A 23,606-nucleotide genomic window follows, 5' to 3' on the forward strand; every position below is an offset into this window, starting at 1 on the left:
CCACCGTGTATAAAATTCAACTTATAGAATTCATAGAATTTTCTATGAAGTCCTTTTTTGTGATCATATTTAATTATTCAATTAACATCCAATACACTGGGACATAGGAATGCGTCGTTGCTCACCAACAAGACACACAAACAAAAACACATGCACAGACAGAAACAAAAGTCTACAGCATGGATTTTAAGGACTCAGCTATGCTGAGCAAAGAGTCCAAAATCTTTTGTGGCGCTCCCTTTAGACGAGTCGTAGAGAGCTCCATGTATATGACATCCCAAAAGGAAAGGGTCCATGTATGGATATACGAGTCATGAGATGGTTTCCAAAATGTTACTATCATTTTCTTAGCAGCTCTAAGTCCAGCAAATGCAGTACATTTTTGAATTTTGGAGAGCTAAAGGGCTGACAAATCATTCATAGTCAACACACAGGTAGTAACAGTTACAGTATCATTAATCAAGGCAGATATTTTGGATGCAATATTGTTCCAGAACTGACCAACAGGAGAGCAATCCCAGATCATGTGAAGATATGTACGACTGTTAATTACTTTCATGTGATGCATTTTCACAGGGGTGATATGTCCTATGAATGAAATTGTAGTGAATCAGCTGATGGTCTGGATTGCGTGAAAACGTCTGGAATGTTAGACCATACATCACGCCAGTTAAAATCAATGCTCGGGTCTGTGCAATCACGCTTCCAGAACCTCTCTATAAGAAGGCTAAGTGGCCAGATATCACCAAAAACTGATAGAGCCTGGACACCATACCACAGGTTTTTGGCTGCTCAGTAAAAGGTTTCCAGATGGGATGGATGGGCAAATATCTCTGCCATGGGACACTGTATGCTTTTTTTTATAAAGTTCTGATTTTAAATGTGATGGGATGGATAGAAAATGAGGTGATGAACTGATGAGCTGACAGGGGTTAAGTATATATATTAACAATGATAGGCTTTTTCCATCTCCAGACAGCTTTTCCCTGAACAAGTTATCCTTCAAATTACAGAGAATAGGCCATAGGGGTCACCTCCCCCATTTACAATTGAGTCCTCCTGACAAAATCATACAAGGCTGTTTATCAAAGATGTGACAACTGATTCCAGTAAACAACACCTGGTGAAAGTGCATAACTGTGTGTGCATGTTTCTACTATGTGCACATGTATTGAGGAAGGTGTGAATGTTTGTGTGTGGGACACAAAAGAAAGGTAACTACTGTCCATGCTTCACCAATCATAACCCCTGCTTTATCCAGCTCCCACGCATCACATTTGGCAGCATGCTTTGTTAGATTCTCACAAAAAGAGACTTTAACCTAATTAAAGTTTAAAATACTGAGCTGTTACTGTGGAGGAAAAAACTAAGAAAAAAAAACGGACAACAGAGAAGAATTTGCAAAATTGGCCTTACAACATTGCTGATGAAAACATGGAAATACGTACAACTTTTAGTGTTTTGGTTAGTTTTTTGGGTTGCAAGTTTACCAGGGGAAAGGAGAGGGGCTCTACTGTGCAGATCCAGACTTCAACAAATGAACATCAAAATAAAGCCTGATTCTTCACAGGAATAGTGTGATAGTTTGGGAAAATGTGCTTATTCACTTTCCTGTCTGTGCATCAATGCCGTGATCATGTCATGTGGGATGGATGGTAGAAAAGAATCTAATGTTGAAGAAAACTAAAGAGGGTTGTGTGGTTACAGAGTTGGTTGTTTGAGGATTAAAAATACTGTGAACTCATAACATAACACCACATTGATTAAATGTGTCTTAAATTACGTTCGACAACAGATATTCCCATTAGTCTAGCTATGACCAGTCCAAGCCAAGCTTTATAAATTTGAGATTGAGCATTGGTCTGGGGAGTCTGCTCTGTATTTCCTCTGCGCATGAGGCGTGACCAACGGGCATAGTTCAAATGGCTCTGTACGCAATTGGATACTCTTTCAACCAATCAGACCAACAATCCGGGTGATGAAGAAGTAACAGCGGCAGTAATGGGTTGCTGCGCTTTGGTGGTGCAATTTGACGTGAATACTATTTACAAGTTGGAAACTCTTAATGAAAATAACTATGACTCCAATATGATCTACAGTTCTTACCTTCACATAAGGCTGGAAATGAGGAAAATTAGCTAGCTTGTTTGTTTTTATGTTAAAAATTATAGAAAATGAGGGAGAGAAAAATGCAACAAATGTTCAGGGTTGGCATCTTAGCCCCTGAGCTTTTTGTAGTTTTGTGGGGAGTTATGTGATGCTAATATTTCTTAAAGAACAATAGTCCAATTAAACAAATCCAATAGTTACAGTACTTCATAAGCTTTAGAGGTTCTGGTCGACATATTTTTGAACTTTGGATAGGGCCAGGCTATTTGTTTCCCCCTGCCTCCAGTCTTTATGCTAAGCTAAGCTAATCACCTCCTGGCCTTTAGACCCTGTCAGCCATGTTCTTACAGGAATTAAGGCTCTTGCCGACAGTCCATCTTTCCTTATCAGATGTTTGCCACTGTGCTATTTGGCTGTGGTGTTTGGCAGCTCGATGGATGATGTTACATGCCAGTGCTACCTGGCCTTGACAGTCAAACAGGTAACACATTGTGCCAAACACTGTTAGTGTCCATCTGTATTATGAGTCTCTGTTTCACCACATCAATTCATTGATTAATGTATTTATTGACATAACCAAAATGTGTCTGTCAAACACAGTATGTCCTTTCGTAATCAGCCAATTTCTCTGTGAAGCCATTCACACAATGAACCCATGGCTGGAGTTTTTTAATTATTTTTATTGTTTTCTTGCAGAGATTGCAGTGGATATAAACAATAACCTCTTTCTTGCTATTTCTAACTGTCAGATTTAATTTGTTGCATTATTATTGTTGCCTTCCTCTGCAGCAACAAACTTGATCTCAGCGTTGGCAGTCCTGGAAGCCATGCTGCTGTCTCTGACCTTGTGCTTGAAGAGAAATGGGAAGGTTTTTCTGAAGGACTTTTGGAAGGTGGCTCCCATGAAACCGTAAACTATAGGGTTGACCGAAGAGTTGGCGTAGGACATACAGTTGGCCCATGTCTTGATCTTGTATGTCGCATAGTTGGGCTGGTAGTTAGGATAGAAAGACTGGAAGAGGACGAAAATCTGGATGGGACCCCAGCAAATGGCGAAGAGGAGGATGATTACTACCACCATCTTGGAGACTTTTCTCCTAATATTGATAGTTCTCTCAGACAGGAGGTTGACCTGAGAAGGAGAAGATGAAAGGAGCGGAATCTTCTGGAAGTGTGTTCAGAAAGAAAAGTGAATTTTCACTTTGCACTATTTGCGTGAAGTTGACCAATTGACTGTTTGTGCGGTCTGTGTTTATTTGCCCCAAACAGCCAGTGTACCAACGTTAGCAATAAGCTAGCTAGTGAACCGACTTTGACTGCAGCATGGGCGTTTAAGTCCTACAAATGCCCAAAGCATGAATTTTATGATCAAGTTAAAACATTTTCATGTTGAACAGATATTTAATTGCATCAATTCGCAATTCATAGAGTTACACAAACTGTTAATGCATGCAATTACAGATTTCTTTGCCAATTTGGGGCAGTATAAACAAGCTGAAATACAACACTGATGTATTATCACCTTTAAAGTTGATTTACCAAATGAACAGTTGCCAACTTACACATTTAGCAGTTACAGAGTGACATCATCATTCAGATGGAGTCATTTGTCTAAGGCCAATATTCTCTCTACTTTTAGCTCTGGTTTTGATCTCCACCTCCAGCTCATGAGGGACATACAGTATCTGGTTCATTAGCTGCTAAATGCTCCTCTGTGTTCACCACGTTTGTCATTTGTTTGCTGAGATGGTACTGTAGAGTTGATTTTAGATCTTTTTAACTGAAAACACACTATGAGAGTGGTGAGGGTCAACCAAAACAGCGCTACGGCAACATTCTGACAGGTCACAAATTTTGGTAGGAAACACATGTAGATACACAGAAAAAGCCTGGTATTCAGAGAGGCAGGTAACATGAGATTTTTTTGTACAGGCTGGGCCTAATTGTTTTTTACGTCCCAGTAACGCTAACCTGGTAATACATTGGGTAATAAGCATTGCATGTAAAAGGCCTTTACGACAGAAGGTTTTGGTAAAAACAAAACCATTTTATTAAATTATTTATTTGATTATTTTTTGGGGCATTTTTAGACCTTAATTGACAGGACAGCTGAAGAAGTGAAAGGGGAGAGAGAGGGGGAATGACATGCAACAAAGGGCTCGAGGTTAGAGTCAAACCCAGGCCCGCTGCGTTGAGAAGTAAACCTCTATATATGGACGCCCGCTCCACCAACTAAGCTATTCGGGCGCCGAAACACTACTGCTTTTATTTAAAGCAGCCGCTAGAATCAGCACAAACTGAAAGTTACATATAGCCACTTTCAGGTCATTTTTAAAGACCGCTAACATCAATGACAAGATAACAAATATAATAAAGTGACAGGTAGTGCCAACTTTTAATTCGTTGAAAATTAGGAGTAAGGGCCTGCAAATAAGCACAAAGCAAAACAACCCAACACAAAACACAGCAAAACACCATACCTGATAGTTGTTGTCTACTGGTTCCACAGTTGGCTGGCCCACCCGCTTTACCATCAGAGTGTAGCAGAAGGAGATAGTGAGGACAGGCAGCAAGTAGGCAGCAATAAACTGGTAGAGGATGAAAGCCCTCTCATGTGTCTTTGAGGGGAATCTCTCCATGCAGTACTGCCTCGGGCCGTACCAGTAACCCTCCTCTATACGCTGGTATATTAAAATTGGGCTAGATAAGATAAAGGAGCCTGGGAAGCACAAAGACTGCGTTAGTTGAAGTAGTTGAGATCATGTACACTATTTCCCTAACCTACTGTAAATGCAATTAGTATTATTAGTGGTTAGATGTGTAAGGTAAATTCATTAAAAAAATTAAGATTAAATGTGCTCAGAGGAAATGGTGGGAGAGTAATTAGAAGTTCATTAAACAAGCAGGACGTACCAATCCAAATGCAGATGCTGACCATCATGGCTACTCTCGGGGTGCGGTGGCGGAGGGATTTTAGAGGGTAGACTGTGACGTAGCAGCGGTCCCCACTCATAGCTGTCAGAGTGATACAGGTGGCTTGGACTGTCACCTGGAAAATACAGTAAAACAAACAAATGATTTACACATAAATAATTTTTTCTGCAAATTTGTAAATTTGACATGCACTGTGATCCCAATCCTGGCCGTAGAAATACAACACTAGGACTCAGAAGATCCAACATCTTGCATTCAAACTGAAAAAAGCTCATGTAGCAAATTTTGTAAAGTTGTTTGACGATGTAAAATGTCAGTGATTATTTCCAGTGCTTCAAATAATTTTATGCACAAGGAAGGAAGAGAAAAAAAAAGTTTGGGTGGCAACAGAAGTTGGCCATCACTTTTCTAATGGTGTCATTATGCATCCTTGTAGTTAATCACCCCTCATTAAGCACAACAGAAGAATGTTAACTAGTCCAAATGTACGATTCATGTTTCAATAAAAATGTTCAGGTACTTGCAGACTTTGACTCACACGGTCTCCAACATTTTTTATCAGACATCCCCTGCTGCTACAAAATACTCATAATTTTACTCAGGTCTCAGTCATCATGTAGTAAAGCACAAAGCATGCTCAATGGAGAGTATATATAGATGTTTTCCTTTAATACACATCTATACGTTAATTTTAGTAGAGCACGCACCAAATTATATTCTCTTCACTTCAAATGCATGGACCTCTGAGGGCCAAACTGTGTTATATGTAGATATATCCATATTGCTTTGAAATATGTGCAGCAGGGGTTGCAAATGAGAGGTCAGAAGTTCTCTCTATGTTCTCTTCAAAAGAGAATCTAATTCTGTCCCTTTTTGTCTATGTATCTGCTTATTTCTCTCTCCACCTCATATCTGTGACTGTAAAGCCAGCGCCCATTACTCTCCAGAGGTTTGGAGTACCTCATCAGTGTTTCAAAGGATATGATGAGAGCGACAGAAAGGGTTCATGGGGAGTTTAATGTTGAGGCCACGGAGGACATGGGTACCGTAATCCCTCAATTTTTAAGACGCCTGGGTTATTAACAAAACACTACGTTGTTATCTTCAATGCATGATATCTGTTTAGAGAAGTGGGTTTTGACATTGCAAAGAGAATATATTTAGATCATCTTTATTTCTTTTCTTATTTCTTTCTCTTAGTGAGATGAGGAAAGATTGTATTATCTTTTGCAAAATGTGGATTTTCCTCAACACAATAGGATGTTTCTTTAAAGGCTTGCTGCTAATGTTGCTTTAAAAGAGACTGATGCTGAATGTAAACACAGCATGCATAGTTCATTTCACAGCTGTTACCATTTGAATTGTGGAAATTTTGAGACACTGCTCAAGTTAATGGTCCATATTTCTTTGGCAAATGTGTGAGACTGTGGCAAGAGTCAATGTTTCACCAATGACAAGCTCACAGGGTAGCTACAAGACTCTATGTTCAGATAAATAAACTAAATCATGCTCTGTCTTTTCAATTAAAAAGGCTTTTAGCCTTTCTGCCTGCCTGCCTGTGTTTTTGGCCTGCCTCTCGGACTGACATGTTACTCTTTTATGCTCTAATTAGTCCTGAACACAGTCACTTTGCATTCAAATAAACATTTCTTGACAAGATTGTCTCCTCCCTTTTAGCTTCATAATAAACAAGGTACACTCGTAATTCAATCGCCAAACAAAATAAAAAATGAATTAAAATTACTGCATATTTTAGTCAAGCTAGGTTTTCTTTTTATCATACAGGACAGCAAAATATGTGAAAGGGGGAATGACATGCAGCAAAGGGTCAAAGGTCAGAGTTGAACCTGCGGCTGCTGCGACAAGGACTGAGCCTTAGGACATAGGGTGCACGCTCTACCAGGTGAGCTACGCAAGGGCTCCAAATTCAGTTTTCTAAAGTAAAACATACTTTTTTTCTCCCGGGGACAGTGACGGCCTAGATTTTGCGTCACTTGACAGGTTGCTTATTAACTACATGAGCTGTGGCAACAGTACTTTTTCCAAGATACTTGGGTCTGGGTTGCAATTGAGCATTTTTTTAAAGAAGTGAACCGTTATTAGTGCATGGCTAAGTTTAATTACAGTGTAGCAGAGAAAAAAGCTTTTTAATGTCTGAGCTTCATGCCCTTTCCCTGCCACACGTTGTGTATATATAAGCATATTTAAATTGGCTATCCTCTTTGAAGAAGCTAAATAGGTTACATCCCTAATCCATATTTTCATATTAGCAAAGGATAAAAAAAAAATCATGCATAGTAATTGTTTTGGTTCAATATCACCACTCATCAACACAGTTTCCAAACAGTGCAGGATGTTGTTTCCAGCTAAAAAGCTCTAAAAAGCCACTTTACACTACCTGCTCAGCACCAAACGGCAGACAGGCACATTTATTAAATAGCTGCTGAACATAGTGAAGCTTATATCAGCTAAAGAGCCATATATTTCCTTTAAGGGTTGGTGGAAACAAAAACAGAGCTAAAAGAAAGAGTGATGTTGTATTTGAGCGGCTTCTCTTAAGATGCACGTAAAATCTGCGAACACCGAGACGTTGATTCGTTGATTCAACTCCTGTCTGGAGGTCGCTTCGAAATGGAAACAAAAAACAGAAATAAACATAAACTACATACAAATATAAAAGAAACATCCATGTAAACATGTTGTGCATGTTTGCCTATGTGCATCTTGGAGAAGCATAATTCCAGATTTAGGATTACAAACACAACTCCAAATAGATGCTGCTGAACATGTAAATAAGATCCCGTTTGATAACATGTTCACAATAATAACTTTATAGATTGACAATATGTCAGTGTTGTGTTCACAGCTTGTGATGTTGTCCTCGAGTGGCCAAAAAATGTATTAATGTTCACATGCAATACGTTTTTTTTGTTCAACATGAATTGCTTTCAGGCAACATTGCATAAAGCTGTCATCCCATTAGTGCATTGGTCATCGACAAACAAGCAGTAAAGGCTGCCTCAAGGCTCAACATCTTTACTCTTTAAATAGAGAGAAGATGGCTTTCATCATGTGTAGAGGGTTTAAAGCTTTCGTGCGTAACATTTTGACTTTAATGAACGTCAGTTACATTCAAGCCGTTGCCAAATGAGTTGCTAAAAAGCTAAGAAACGTGCAGAAACTCCAGTAAAGATAATTAGATTAGATGATACTTTATTCATCCCACAACGGGGAAATTCCTTTGTTACAGCAGCAATTCTCTACAATGCAAGCAAAAACAAACAAACAAGTAAACACACAAGAAAAACAGGTAAACAATAGACAATGTGCAGAAAGGTAGACTGAAGCAAAGTAAGGTAAGGTAAAGTGAAGTGGCGTCACATGAGGTATTGTAAAGTAAAGTGCAGTTGCCATAGTACAAGAAAAACCACATTGCAGTGTTGTAAGTGACGCTAAAATTAAGTTGAATATCTAGTTAAAGTGATAATGCGAAAGCAGGTAAACCATAATATAAGTTATTATAATAAGCTTTTTAAGAGTTTTCCTTAGCTACTAGCAACTGTGTGGGGGAGGGTTGGGGGTGGTGTGTGATTACGGAAGGCTTGTATCATGTTAATTCCTGGGTCAGATGGTGGCACACATAGACATATATGTTACTGCAACTTGTAGAAACATTTTGCTCTAAATTAACAGCTGCTTTTGTTTGTGCTTCTCCCCCACACCCGTCTTTTTTTTTTTTTGCTGGATTTTCATTGTTGCTTGAAGCTTCCCTGAGACCTTTACTGTAATGTTAAAAGGACAAGCTGTGACCTCCTTGACTGGATTAAAAATATGTTTTTTTTATGACACACAGTTGAGTCACGAAATGAGTGTACATTTGTCTGCTCCTGATGAAGGGCAGCTTATTGTACCAAAATCCTAACTGTCATCACTGTGAGTACATTTATTGAATTTGGATAATTAGGGTTTACTTCATAATTTAAGAGCAAATCTGAAAAAAACATATTTTTTCAGTTTCTTTTTTATAAAGCACAGCAAAAATAACTTGTCATTATGTGCAAGAGGACATTTGTGAGCCGGGAAAAATATAATTATGAATGCGATAATGCTAGCTTACCTGTTGTAGAAAGGCAACAAATTTGCACATGAAGTTACCAAAGATCCATCCAGGGAGAGGATAGAGGGTGGCAGTGAAGGGCACGCAGCACACCAAGAAGATAATGTCAGTGGCTGCCAGGTTTGCTGTACAAAGAGAAAATACAACACACGTCTGGTGTATACAGTCTACAGCACAGTGTTGTACAGATTATGTTTTTTAGGATGTAAACACACACACACACACACACACACAGATTCTTGCAACATCCCACTACCATCAATGGGTATACTTTAGCAGGTTGATCTTGCTTTCCCTATGTAATCTGTCATTGGGACAATTGCGGCACACATATTTTCCGATTTGTTTTACTAGCTGATCTAATTCTGTTATAGTAGCTGGACCATTATGTTGATATGTATGAAAGGGTGGGCAGATGGTGCAGGTGTTAATCTAAAGTTGCTGAATATTACTAATCTAATGCTCTGGCCTTGAAATATTATCCAAGATCGAATTCATGTCACATATACAGTGCAATATGCAAACGCAGACACTAATGGATTCTGTGGTAAATCCCAGAACTCCAGAAAGAGACCATTTTATTTCATGTGTTTTATTCTATTAATTCTTCTCTCCTGTGGACCCCGGTAATCAATTACCTATGCAATTCTTCCCAAGTGACAGATGACGTCAAAGCTCTATCAGACGGGCTGTAATTGACATCAACAACAAAAATCAATCACCCAGGATTCAAGTCGGTGTGCACTGAAAACCAGAGGAGACTTGAGGCAGAGGCATGATTAATGCGCACTTTGGATTTATCTTGTTCTACTTGATACACCTGAGATGAATAAAGTTCCCCAGACAATCTATCCATCCCCCTGTTTTTATGCACCTTTTCAATTTTTTTATGCAAAAAGTATGTGTGGAAACACCGTAAATTTGAGAAAAAAATCCTCAAAATATCCCAAGAAAAGTTGTATAAATGCATTTCTCTGGAAAGGTGGTTACAATTTGCGCTACATTTGCATATCTCCCTTTTTTGTCATGGAAAATTGTACACAGAGTAGCCAAACACATTGTAAGCCTTATCTTGTAATACCTGTCTCTCCCCCTAATGGTAAAAGGGAAACCTGTAATTAACAAGGACATTTCACGCATAACTGTGGACTAATTGGGCAAATGGAGAGTGAGTGAAATTAAATTCATCTTTTCAGTTATTTTGAACCCTGTTTCTGGATAGATGAAAGAGACAGAGATCTGTATAAAATAGCTATAGGGTTTATTTGAAAATGATGCAGTGGGAATTAATGATAAAGTAAACATCCTAGCCCATTGATCTCCAGGATAAACTGTGTTTGGATTTAGGATTTGCTCTTACTCACCTATGTAGAAGTTGGTTGCTGTCCTCATCTGCCTGTGTTTGGAAATGACATAAATAACCAGAGAGTTGCCCACCAGTCCGACCAGCATGATGAGAGAGAAGAAGAGGGGGACCAGCCAGGCATCCATGAGGAAGGGGTGCTGATCTCCTTCCTCCTCCTCCTCTTCTACAACCCCATGTCTTCCCAGAGAGACGTTTGCTTCGGAGCCGTTGATCCAGACCTGCTCCGTAGAGTTCCAGAGCTCCGCGGTAGAGTACATTGTGACAGGACAGGAAGGATAAAAGTGAGGGAGTTAAGAGAAAAAAACACGGAGGTGAGCGGGTCGAGAAGAAATGGCAATTAGGAGTGACAATGAGCAGTATGCGCTCAGCCACTGAGTCCTGGTGCCCTCAGGCTCAAGAAAGGAGAGAAAAATAGATTGTCGAAAAGAGAGAGGAAAATAGAGGTGAAAAGGAAAAAAATCAGGCAAGGGATATGCATTGGAAAAGAAGAGGAAAGTGCAAGGTAGGAAGGGCTGACGAGGAACAATAGGGGAGAAAAGAAATGGATGAGGGAGAGAAAGCAGTTAGGTATCAAAGGGACTAGTTTGCACCAACGAATAAAAGGTGAAAGGAAGGAGAAGACAGAGTGAAAAGAAGGACAGACAAGATGGGACAAAGAACCGTCAAGTTGCGGATAGGTGCTCTTTGTATTGCAGTCCAATGTAGGACCATAATATGTTAGAAAAGAAGAATAGCAGGCAAATGAGAGGAGAAAATGCTTCTTTTCTTCAGATTAGGTTTGATGAAAACTGTTGCCACCACATTGCCCCTGACAGCTTTAAAGCATGCTGTGTTGCTCTCTGGTGAGATGAGCAGGGCTCCAAGCAGCCCTGGGGATTTGTTCATAAGGTGCAGAGTGTTTCCTGAGAGGCAGATGTCTTCTATGAGCTTGGTAGTCAAACACCCAAAGGAAAACAAAAGCTTCCTTTCCTTGAGTTTGTTTTTACCTCTCTTAGTTCCACCGCTCTTCTTCTCTGTAGTGTGGTTCAAGCATGTTTTCTCTCCGTGTCTTAACCTTCCATTCAAGAGTCACTCGATTCAAAGAAAAAAGACGGGCTTTTGTATTTGTTGATATTTGCTCTCTAACCCTGATGAAAGCATGTCTTCCAAAATGTGTTGTTTTAAAAAATGAACAACCTGAAGCATCACCCGTCAGGCACAGCTGAGTTGACTTTAATTCAGCCTGGACTTTACTCAAGCAGAGAGCTGAGCAAAGGCGATGCTGACGGCTTTGTAGTATGAGCAAGAGCAAGGACACACAGATTCAGTGGGGAGAGGAAGTGCGCACACACTTTCAGTGAGTCTGAATGCATGTGGGCTACAGCATGATTCTGGGATAAATAGCTGATGTCAGGGTCTCCTAGCAACGTTATCCCTCAATCCATCTTTTTGTAACAATTTGCCAAAAGAAACACACTCTCCCTCTTTCTCTTATTATTCTGTTCCACGGGAAATTACAATAACGTAACTCCTGCAGCAAACGTGTAGAAAACATAACCCGACACAGAACGAGTGTAGACAGGAAATAGCATCTTTATTATTGTCAGTTACATCTCAGGTTAACCCCTGTAAGCTTATATATACATTTATTGAAATAACATTTGTACTAAATGTACCCATGAATACCAATATGTGTAGTGAAACATCGCCCAAAGGCCATTATTTATGATGTATTAAAAAATAAAGAGGATTCCATTTTTGACAGAATTGTTGGTAATACTTTTGTCCGTGGGATGGATCTGAAGAAGACAAGTCAAAATGCCAAGTATGTCTTGATAGAATAAAAACAAACAATCAGGTACAAACAAGCAGTGTGTATTTTTTCTATCTTTCACTGAAGTTATTTGCTATTTGCTAGCAACAGCAAAGAGTTTAGGGACGCGCATGTTCTTTTTGCCTGACAATATGTTGGCCAACAAATTAGCTTATTATCTTCACTGGGGCTTAAAACAACATATTTTATATGAAACAAAATTAAGTGTCAAATCAATTAAAGAAGTACAAAAATGTTTTTTTTTCTGCTGATATGTTAAATTTTACTGCAAGCACTATGACAAGCAGTGCAATAACTTTACCCAAACAAAAATATCAACCAATTAGTCATCCAAAGAAAATCCATGTGCAGGGCTGCTTCCCAATGCAAATGATCTATTTGCAGATGTACATTATGCACATGCTACTAGGTCAGCATGAACTGCCAGATGCTTCAAGGCAACAGATGATACAAGCTTGCCATTATTTAAATGTTCTAGAGAGATAGAGAAGCATGGTCACCAGTTGCAAAGCCGAATGGAAAAGATAGGGGTCAACTCATATCTGGGAGATCTGATAAACTCCACCAAGTGAATTATTAATGTGCCTTCCAGCAGGTCCCTGCATAACTGGTGATGGACAGAGACAGCGTCCATACTCTCAGCCTCTTGGGGGTGACAGGTGTAGAAGTGCTGCTGCTACTTCTTTCAGTTACGGTTGCTGAGTTTTCTTACTCAGGTCTATTTGTTTTTTTAGCCTGTGATTTATTTATGAAGAAACCCAAAATGTGAGTTTGTGTTATAAGCAAGCTAACTTCTGTACTGTTGAGCCCCCAGGAAAGTTTCCACAACTATCTGGCAAAATGCGCCTCGCTCTTGGCAAAATTAGCAGATTCATTCTGATCAAATTATGTGTTTATATCTACCCAACCAAATTGTAAAATCAAATTACATTTATATGTAATGAAAGGGAGTAGGTTGATATTAATATAGTAGGTTAACATATAATATCAATAATCAATTCATTAAAATAAATGTATGTCATTTTTAATTATGGTCGTAGTTTGTCTACCTTTCGCTAAGGGGGTGCCGCAGCACCCTCCACACCCCTAGTTCCCGCGGCCATGTGTAACTTCCACCTTTCTGGGATGGGACCCTTCAGTAGACTACCTTGCCCAATGTAGCATATTGCACACTGACCATCCTAACCAGCATATTTTGTCCTTGATTATGAAGAAGGAAGCAGTAGAGGACTAGATGTAGCTTGCATTAGGAACAGCTCCCAGGTGTAGAGATGTATTCAAATTCTGGATTTGCTGATTCTTATAGTAGAGTATAATAAAACACTTTTGGTATAGGTGTTTATGCAGCTGTTTACAGTGTGTGCTGTAAATGTACGCATGTTAAAAGTACTGAAGCTTTAGCGCTGTTAAAGTTAGACTGAGCATCATTCTGGAAATCCATAAGCAGGTCCAGAAAGCTCTCAGAAGACATGGGCTGTTAATGTTCTGTGAACAAGACAGATGAGCCTGGCAGTAGTCCTCTGATAAGATCCAGTCACCTGAGTAATTAAAAAAAGTAAGGGGGGGGGGGGGGGGCTGACAACGGAGAGAGAGGGGGACTGACTGACTTCACAGCCCTTTGCTGACTGACACAGCAAAGGGCTGCAGGTCGGAGTCAAACTTGGGTCCGCTGCGTCGAAGAGAAAATCTCTGTAAATGGGCTCCCGCTCTACCAACCGAGCTAAACGCCAAATAGTCATTAATAACGCTTTCTAGAGATTTGCCTATGTCACAGGTCTACTGAACATGTGTCCAGTATGTTTGACCCATTCATGTAAAACTTCTAATGGTTCAAGATTCCACTCTGCAAATGCAGTCGCAATACTGTATAGAGGAATTACCTCACATAAGTACAAAATATTTGAAAGTCCCAGCATCAGTCACTGTTTGACTTTCTTTCTGTCCGATTTAAACAAGCTTCAAAGTCTGTTAAACCTTTGACCCTCAATATTAAATGAAATTGCAAAAAGAATAAAAGAAACCGCTGTGCATTTTGTAAAGTCAGTTTTTACATTTTTACATCTCTGCACACCTACAAAATGGTTATTGTTCCACTTTGGAACAAAGATTTCATTCAGTGCTTAATTTGTCATGGCACTGTTTTTCTTTGAACAGTGAACTGGTTTTCATAGGAAAACAAAGCAATCATGTTCAAGTGGCAGTTATCTACTTAGAAGGACAATAAGACCAGACAATCACAGCTGGCTCTAGTGGAGCCTCTCATAAGATCAGGTGGGAGTTTGTATACTATACTATATGTTTGTTGTTTAACAACTGTTGACCAGTAATTCATTGCACTGTGACAGAGGAGAGCAATTCAAATTTTCAACCATTTCCTCTTGATTAAATGTTATAATGCAGCTTTAAATCACTGTTGCGAGACTGAATGGTATTCAGTTCAGATACACCTGGACACAATCTTTAACAAGGATTTGACCAAGTCTCAACATGTCCTTAGGGTCATAACATGTATAAATGTCTGGGTGAACAGTTAATGTGCTCTCGGGGGTTGACTTTTAGATTTTCCATTTACAGAGCTGTGTAGAAGAGCAACATGATTAAGATAGAAAAAAAAGCATGTCGGTCAGACTTTATAATGGAGTTATGAAGGGGTAATATTGCTGTTATGCTTTTAGAGATGGATTCACATAAAAAAACAGATTTCCTTATTCTATGTGGTTAATATATTGTCACATATGTTATATGTTTATTTGAAATTAATTCCACACACGAACATACACACACATAAAGCAGTTAAAAAAAGATAAAAAATCTATATAAAAATAAAGGTACTGTATCAGATATTTAAAATAGAGTACCCAGAGTTGAAAGAACTTGTGAGTTGTATCAAGTGCATGTAAGGTTTATATTCAGTTCAAATTCTCTAATTAAAATAATTTACTAGAAACAAGACAGAAGTATCCAGTATTGCTGCAACTTTGGAGAAGTGACAACAACAGTAACTGAAAGCAACAACCTGTTTTACATATACATTCAGACCAATAAAGTCTCCACACATTTATTATATGATTACGTTTATATTGTATTAAATTGTTCTTCCAATAACAATAGGTTGAAACAGATCGTTACTTCCTGGATTTATGTGCAGAGGCAACATTTTTTGAGTGAATAAAGCGTTACATGCAATGTACCACTGCAGAGTGGCAAAAAGTTGGTCAGAGGGGATGTTGGGGACTGGACTTTGACACCAGAGACTGGGATTCACACCCACACTCCCATGGATGGTTACGTTTAGGCAACAGAGGCACTTTGAGGTTGAAGTGAGATCATGGTTTTGGTTAAATAGTTAACATTAATAAGCATGTTGTGTCTCAAGTCACTGCAGACCTTTTATGTGTTAAATCAGACCATTATCTTTCCATTAACTTAGCCAAGTGCTGTGACTGTCTAGACGTAACCAGACTACTGTAAATGTAAGCAGATATTGTATTACCAGAATTTAAATAAATATACACATACAGTATACATATTTGGGCATATTTAGGCCTTTATTTTATAGGAAGGTTGAATACATGAAGTGGAAAGAGAGGGGGAATTACATGCAGCAAAGGGCCGCAGGTTGAAACCGAACCCACAGCCACTGCGGCAAGGTGAGCCACCCAAGCCCCAAGAATTTATTTTTTGATGAATAAATAAAGTGGTATCAATATTTTCATGACTTCCCAGATACAATAATTAACATTTCCTTGTTATGTTATTAGAAAATGTAATCCGGTCTGCATTAGGTTTCCCTGTTTTGCTGTTGCAAATTAGTTTCATATAGATGTAATTTCTAAGAGACAGGGTTGATTCGGAAAAAGGCAAAGCAGCAAGTGAGAAGCATCACATTAGCTGTGGTTTGAGCTCATGACATACTGTAGTTGGTCAGTAAAAGTCAGAACCAGACTGAGTGTATTGATTTGTGTTTTTCCGTGGAGGCTCTGAGCTATGTGGTAGGGCACCTTGGACAATGTTTGGCATTCTGAGGGCCTGAACTTTCGGATCCATCAATAGAAGACACAGATAGAGCAATGGAAAGGGAATGAGTAAACGGAGGCAAGGGGGACTAGAGAATAGGGTGGAAAGACAATAGAGAGTAGAAAGAGGGGGTAAGTGGGAGAGGCAAGGGGAGGAAGACAGACAAGAGGCAGTTACACGGGAGGAAAAGTGACTGACTTTTAGAGGGTTGTTGCAAGAGTGGAGAGTGGATTGGGAACAGAAAAACAACAGCAGTCTACAGATAAAGCTCCAACTACAGAATAAGCAGCGTGTGTTGGCTTTAAGTCCAAAGCATTAGATGTGCATAACCATTCATCCTTTAAAGTAATACATGTATCAGAATACAGAACATCAATTAGAACAACATTCATTTTTTATTAATGTTGCAGAATGCGTTTAGATTTTGTTTTTGCCGTTCTGTGTTATTATACAGAGTGAGGGGGGAAAACATCAATCCAATTACCAGAACATTAAACTATTGATAGGGCTTTAATTAAAGCTGCACTTATCAATATTCTTACATTTAAATTGATCAAATGTAATCATTGTATTTTGAGGTTGTACCAGAAAAGCTTTACATGGTTTAATTTTCAAAATAACACTATATTTTTCTTGTACTGCACATTGCTGCAGATCCTCTTTTCACCCTGTGTATTTAGGTCTCTGGTTAGCAACAGAGTGAGACATCTCACTTCTTTACTATCTTTGTTGGGAGTTGGACATGTGCAGTAGCTAGGTAATAATAACATCAGTTAGATAACTTTTTCTCCAACTTTGGTCAGTCCAAGGCAGGATTAGCTGGGACACTTCTTCGCGCACTTGTGGAATACCTGCAGAAGAGGGACATGTAAGTAGTTCTTCTGTAGATTATGGTGAACCAGTGTGTGTTGTAGCATTGTTTTGCCATTAAGAATGAGCTAGCATGCTAGCGGTTAGCCACCTCGTCTTGGAAAGTGACGTAGAAAGCCGTGGAGATTTTGAACAGCACACCTAGAGATCGAGATCTCACTCAAAACAGTGTTTGTATGCATGTGGATGCACCAGTGACACAAAATAACCCCCCAACATGGACAGTTTTGGTGCAATGGAGAGCTTTTGTCTTTTGTCTATCAGCATGTGGCGGGGCTTTAAATAGCTGCGGCCCTGAGGCTCTATCTAAACTGCATTTCATTGCATTGTACCTGTACATGTGTAATGACAATGAAGTTGAATCTAATCTAATCTAATGTGTGTAACTTTGTGATGTATGTTTTTTTTGTAATTTCTTTTAGGTCCCTTCAAGTTGTTTTCTTAACTGTCTTGTCTAATTGTGAATGGATTTTCTTGCCTTTAAGGACCCCCTTGAAAACGAGATGCAACATCTCAAGGGGTTGTTCCTCATAAAGAATTTCAACACGCCAAATCCCAGAAAAAGGGATTTTTTAAAAATAATATGGGCACTTTAAGACCCCTGATGATCGAGCTTTTGAGTCTGTAGCACATAACTTTAGAACTCTCTGCCTCTACCCTTAAAATCTGCGGTTTCTGTGGATTCTTTAAAAATCAGATAAAGACATACCTTTTTAGACAGGCATTTGGTTGCCCTGTCTGCACTTTATGTATTGTTATTATGTCATTTTGATATTGTATTGTGTTTTTATCATGTACTGTGTTCAATGTATGTTTTGCATGTCCTTGGAAAGCATGTTTCTGTGAAAAGTTCTGTTTAAATACATTTCACTCACTTATATTATACCAAACATACACTTGGAGAATATTCACACATACCAACACAGAGTAGAGCAATCGTGTATGTGGTGTGGGGGATGCTGACATTGTGTTAAAGGTCTCGTGTGTGTTTGGATTGTGATGACCTTTTACAGCGGTCACAGAGGGCCACTTCTTTGAAAATAAAGGAGTGTGAAGATCGAATCCCTATATGAAATTATATCAGTGTGTGTGCAAGTGGGAGAACGTGTGAGTGACAGAAAAGAGAGGGTAAGAGATGTGACATGCATTAAACTCTGTGTGTATGTGTGTGTGTGTGTGTGTGCTTGCTTGTGCGTGTGCATGCGTGTTTGAGAGATATTATTGTAATTTACTTGGTTAAATATCTGTAAGCAAAGGCCTAAAAATAAATTATAGTTTTATCACTTTATCATCCTCACTTTAACATTACATAATACACAGAACAATTAAATATTCTGACATATTAAAATTACAGCTATAGCCGACACACCTTTTTTCAAAACCTTCATCTAAATACTGGCGGTCCAAATTCAATACCTTTAAGTTCATAAGGTTAAATTATTAATATAATATAAAGGAAAGTTCAATTGTGAGAATGTCACAGATTAATCTGACGTGACGCCTCATGTCACAGGAAACGCCCTCGTTGAAGCTCGAGGTGTATCCTTTTTTTGTAAAATGGAAAAAAAACTTGATTATTAGCTGATTACTTTTAACCGCAAAAGGGATAATTCAAATTTCTATTTCTATTTAAAATCACTTTTTTCTTTTTATAACTTGTTTTATCAAAATGAAGAAAAAAAATGTAAAGCTGCATTAAGCCACTAAACTAGATTAGTTCTGCTACAGAGCTAAAATGTTGGACGGAGATCATTTTTGTTTGAAAATGAAATATTGGTTGTTCAGATGTTGCCTATTTCAAGCCCTGCACAGCATTTGTGCGAAGAGAAAATTTAACAATAAAGGGAAATAGATGTCTGTCTTTATTTGCTGCTACTGATTGGATATCGCATGCTGCTGTGCGTACATATTAGAAACAGTGAAAGTGCCCAGTAGCCAATGGCATGATGAATGGCAAATGTAAACAGGTTAACAGCTACATAATCAGCCAATATTTAAACAAAACAAATTATTTTAAGAACTTAAATTGTCCTTCAGTAACAGTGAGAGATGAGCTGGAGGCTAAATGAAATTTCCATCTGCACCACTGCACTGTCCCAGGCTGGACAGAAATAGCCCTGCTTTATTTTGTAAAAGCTGCAGATGCTGAAGATAAGGCTCAGCTGCCAGATTTCACACAAATTGCATTCTATACATGCAATACTCCAGTCATTTCATAACTGTTCAATCCAGTTCACCCTCACCTTCAGCATACTGGCACGGTATGGTTCCCTGAACAGAATCATAAAAGTGAGCGGGAAGATCATTGGACAACCCCAGACCACTCTCGCAGCCATATTTGAGAAACAGGCCATCAGGGAAAGTAAACTTACCATATCGGACCCCACCCATAATCTCAACAACCAGTACCATCTGTTACCTTCAGGGAGGAGAGTCCGCTCCCTTCCCCTACGTGTCCACCATGTCCACCTTTGTGCGAGCATCCATCAGACTATTGAACAACAATATCCCCCCCCCCCCCTTTGATCAGACTCTGACCTTTTCTCCCTAACCGCCCCTCCACTCCAACCCTCAAGGTTTTTAGTTTCTTTTAATCATTTAGTATTCAGCATTTATTTATTCTCTTTTATGATTAATACGGACTGTGTATTGCTGCATGTTGTGTTTGAATATGCCTGACCACAAACAAAGTTCCCTCACAGGAAAAATAAAGTTCTTTTGATTTTTTCTTTGATTTGACCAATTAATGCTGTAATCAATATTTTTTTGTGATATTAGGTTGTGTTTTTTTCTGCCTCTTTAATTCAAAGCAAATGTGTTGTGCAAATAATGAAATAATGGCCCTAGCTTTGACAAACAATTAAAAATCAATGAAGATAAGGTGGGCTTTCTTAGATAACTTTAACTTTATAATTATTTAACATCATTCTCATTCTCATACTCTACAACTCCTCACTCAGGGGGAGGAGGAAATAGGGTGAAGAGAACAGAACAGAACATGAAGGAAAAGAAGGAGTGGTCTCCACTCTTTCAATGTGCAATTACTTATTTAATATCTACATACATACATACCTGGACACAAACTGCTCTTAACTTTTTTATTTATTTGGTTTTATTAATGCTAAAGATGTTTTTATAGCTGAAAGTTTATGGTTATTTTTTATACTGTTTTTTCTACACTGTATTTTTTATACCTCCTTATTCTCTATTCAAATGTCTTGTAAGCTGCTGGAAATTCAATTTCCTTGCAAGAGTCATCCCAAAAGGATCAATAAAGAGAAGTCTATGTCTAAGTCTAATCCCTTCCTGGCTAAGATTTTGGATTTTGAAGATTTTGAAGATTTTAAAGATTTTAAAGATTTTAAATTTAGAAATAAAAGATGTATTCAGATTATGTCAGCCTGCGTAATGACTTACTGTCAGTCAGAGAGGTTTTTAACTTACTGACAGTAGCTGTCACAAAGCTTAGCGCTCAACTTTTTTAAAGTTTAAAACATTTAAGACTGTCTGTCTTATATCTTTGGTGCTCAACATGTTATTCTATGCTAACAAAAGAATGATTCACCCATTCAAATGTAAATGTGACTGAAAGAAATTTAGCACAACGAGTTCAGTGATTACGTCTCTCAGTCCAGACAAAGATAACTGAAGACATATGCTTTAATCTAAGTGATTGTTGGATTGTCAAACATAACAGAACCATCTCATTAGACACTTTTCTGACATTTGGAATTTTCAAGGTTGTGTCTGACAATTTTTGTAACTTTCTAAAGTCTGACAAGCAGTTGGAGTTGGAGCACTGTCTTGTTGCTGAAACTCATAAAGTCAATAGGATGTAGACGACTCTCTTACGACTCGCTCTTTTAATTCATTCTTCACACAACTTCTTCCTCTGAGTACAACACCAGCAATTATTTTGAGAAGAGACTGTCCAAAGTTGTTTATTGCATGTGACCACTCTTTATGGATTTTTACCTCTTCACAAACCTAGTTTTGATAAGAGATCTACATTTTTATATTGTTTTCACAAAACATGTTTCAAGGACTCAATGGAATACCTATCAATCTAGTTTTGGTTTTATTCATTTTTCAAACGTCTTTTATGTGTTTTCCAAATTAACTCTTCATTTGGAGTGCAGGCTCAGCATATGTAGTAATAATCTTTTGCTAAGCAGTTAATAATCATTTACATTTCCAGTGTTTTCTCAAGAATAACAACTTCCATTAGTAGCATGTTTTTGCTCTAATGTACAGTACATTCAGTTATTCCTTTCTAGTTGAAAGGTCTTAAGAAAGGTCTTAACAAAAGGAACACTACACATACTAAAACTGCCCTTCATCACGTGATGAGACATTTTACCACTTGTGTTGTCTTCCCGTAAAAATTGAAAATCAACAATTTTTTTGACGCTTTTTATCGATGTTTTAAAAAAAATCTTACGTTTTTATCCTTTTTCTAACACTTTTGGTGCTTTTTTCCCATGTTTGTCACTTTTTTTTGACGTTTTCAACACTACGTAACACTAACTTATTAACTTTGGTTTAAAGTTATTTTTGGAATTTATGGTCAATAAACCTAATTCATAGGAAATTATACTTAATGTTTGAGTCATAAAAGCAGAAATTAGGAATGGTTTTGACTAAAATTAAAGGAATGAATGTTGATGGATAATCACAGACTAGAATATGTCGACTTTTACTCAATACTATTTCAAAAACACTTCAATTTGTTTTTCAAATGCTATAAAATTGAATAAGAAATTAATGAAAGTAGAGATTTGTACTTGCCAAAGAGTGTTGTGTGGAATCAATCATGTTATTTTGGGTAATTAAAAAGAACGTTGATATAGGAAAACGGGTCAATTTGACCCGAGGACAACATGAGGGTTAAGGAAGGCTTTCATCTTTTCACTGTATTGTGAAGAAAACACTTCCTATAACTATGATTATTGCCACTGAAACTACATTAATGCCCTTTTTGACCTACTACTTTTTGGTAACTAACAGAACTAATAGGAGGCTTTTCATCTTCATTAGCTGATTTATCCTAAAAGATGCATGCAAATAGCTAGCTAATATCTTACAACAGATTGTCATAATTAAAAGGGGTTCTGTCCAAAGCTGTCTTGTCTGGGAATGATCTGAGTCTATTCGATTGGTTTACACAAACTGAAATGTCAGTCTGTCCATACTTTTACTATGATAATACACAGGGCGACACAGACAAGAATGACATTTTGTGCAATTGTAGATTATTGGAAGATTACCCATTCATGGTGAATTGAATTGCATTGCACCACAACAACCCAGACAGATCAATACCATTAGGTTCTTTTCTGTCTGCTGTTCCAAAACACCAGCACTCAGTTAGATGATGAGGAACGGCGTCTGAGCCGAAGGGAGCTCATGGTTGATTAGTCTTTCAAAGTGTTGGGAAAGATTTATAAATTATTCAGAGTAGGTTATTTATTAAAGTATTGGTTTATTACACTATGGTCAGAGTGGTTGATTACACTATCAAATAGTAGGAACAGGTTTATAGATTATACACAGTGTGGTATTTGTTTTAAAGTGACAGTAAGGACATGTAACTCTTCATTTACAATTTCAGTTCCTACTTTTAGAGGGGGTGCATCTAAGATTGCAGTCAGCAATGACTTGAAGCAACATTAATTATGTAGGAACAATGAATAATATATTCATTGTTCCTACATGTATACATACATTGTTCCTATATGTGTACATATCTATATACACATATAATTCTTTATGATTTCCATATTTACTTCAAAGGCGCTCCTTAAAACCAGCTATTTCATATTTTCACCATGATTTGGCCTTCATTCTTCAAAATGGTATTTGAATTATATTGAATAGATACAATAATTAAAACTTTAATAAATTCTTATATGTGTGGCAATAAATATTTCAAATATGTATTGCAAATATTTTCCTCACCAAAGCCCTGAGAGGTAAGTAAGAAATCTTTTTTTGCTGGCTTGTTTCTATCAAGTTTTCAATCTGAGAAATGATGTGAAATGATTTTCACATCTTCACAGATGAAAAGAAGTTAGCCTAAAGGGCTGAGGCTGACAGGGACAATTTTTTCTTACTTGGTTTCCACATTTGGTAACACCAATACTTGAACCAAAAGAGGTAAAAGGTTTATGAGTAAAACAAAAAAAAATGAAAGCCAAACTAAAGAGTGGTGAACAGATTCAGCCCGTAACTAATGCACAAACATTTTTTTCTTCTGGTTATTTTTACCTATTGTGTACCGTTCTAAATATAGTTAATTTGTGTGGATGGAAGTGGATGGACACACCATCTGTACCATCCACATGCACAGTCATGGACTAGGATCTCAATGAGTGATGATC

At 38.0% G+C, this 23,606-nt stretch overlaps 1 protein-coding gene across 1 annotated transcript; it reads right to left on the reverse strand.

Annotated features, from left to right (window-relative positions):
- Nucleotides 1-321: 321 nt before the first annotated feature.
- kiss1ra (KISS1 receptor a) lies at nucleotides 322-11,846 on the reverse strand. Its single transcript, XM_032530475.1, has 5 exons — nucleotides 10,525-11,846; nucleotides 9,161-9,285; nucleotides 5,023-5,158; nucleotides 4,590-4,828; nucleotides 322-3,241 (listed from the first exon to the last, which is right to left on the reverse strand). The coding sequence occupies exons 1-5, from the start codon at nucleotides 10,781-10,783 to the stop codon at nucleotides 2,861-2,863; spliced, it is 1,140 nt and encodes a 379-aa protein (XP_032386366.1). The 5' UTR covers nucleotides 10,784-11,846; the 3' UTR covers nucleotides 322-2,860.
- Between the last annotated feature and the right edge of the window lie 11,760 nt (nucleotides 11,847-23,606).

The sequence above is a fragment of the Etheostoma spectabile genome, chromosome 12 (assembly GCF_008692095.1).
Source record: "Etheostoma spectabile isolate EspeVRDwgs_2016 chromosome 12, UIUC_Espe_1.0, whole genome shotgun sequence".
Taxonomy (NCBI): domain Eukaryota; kingdom Metazoa; phylum Chordata; class Actinopteri; order Perciformes; family Percidae; genus Etheostoma; species Etheostoma spectabile.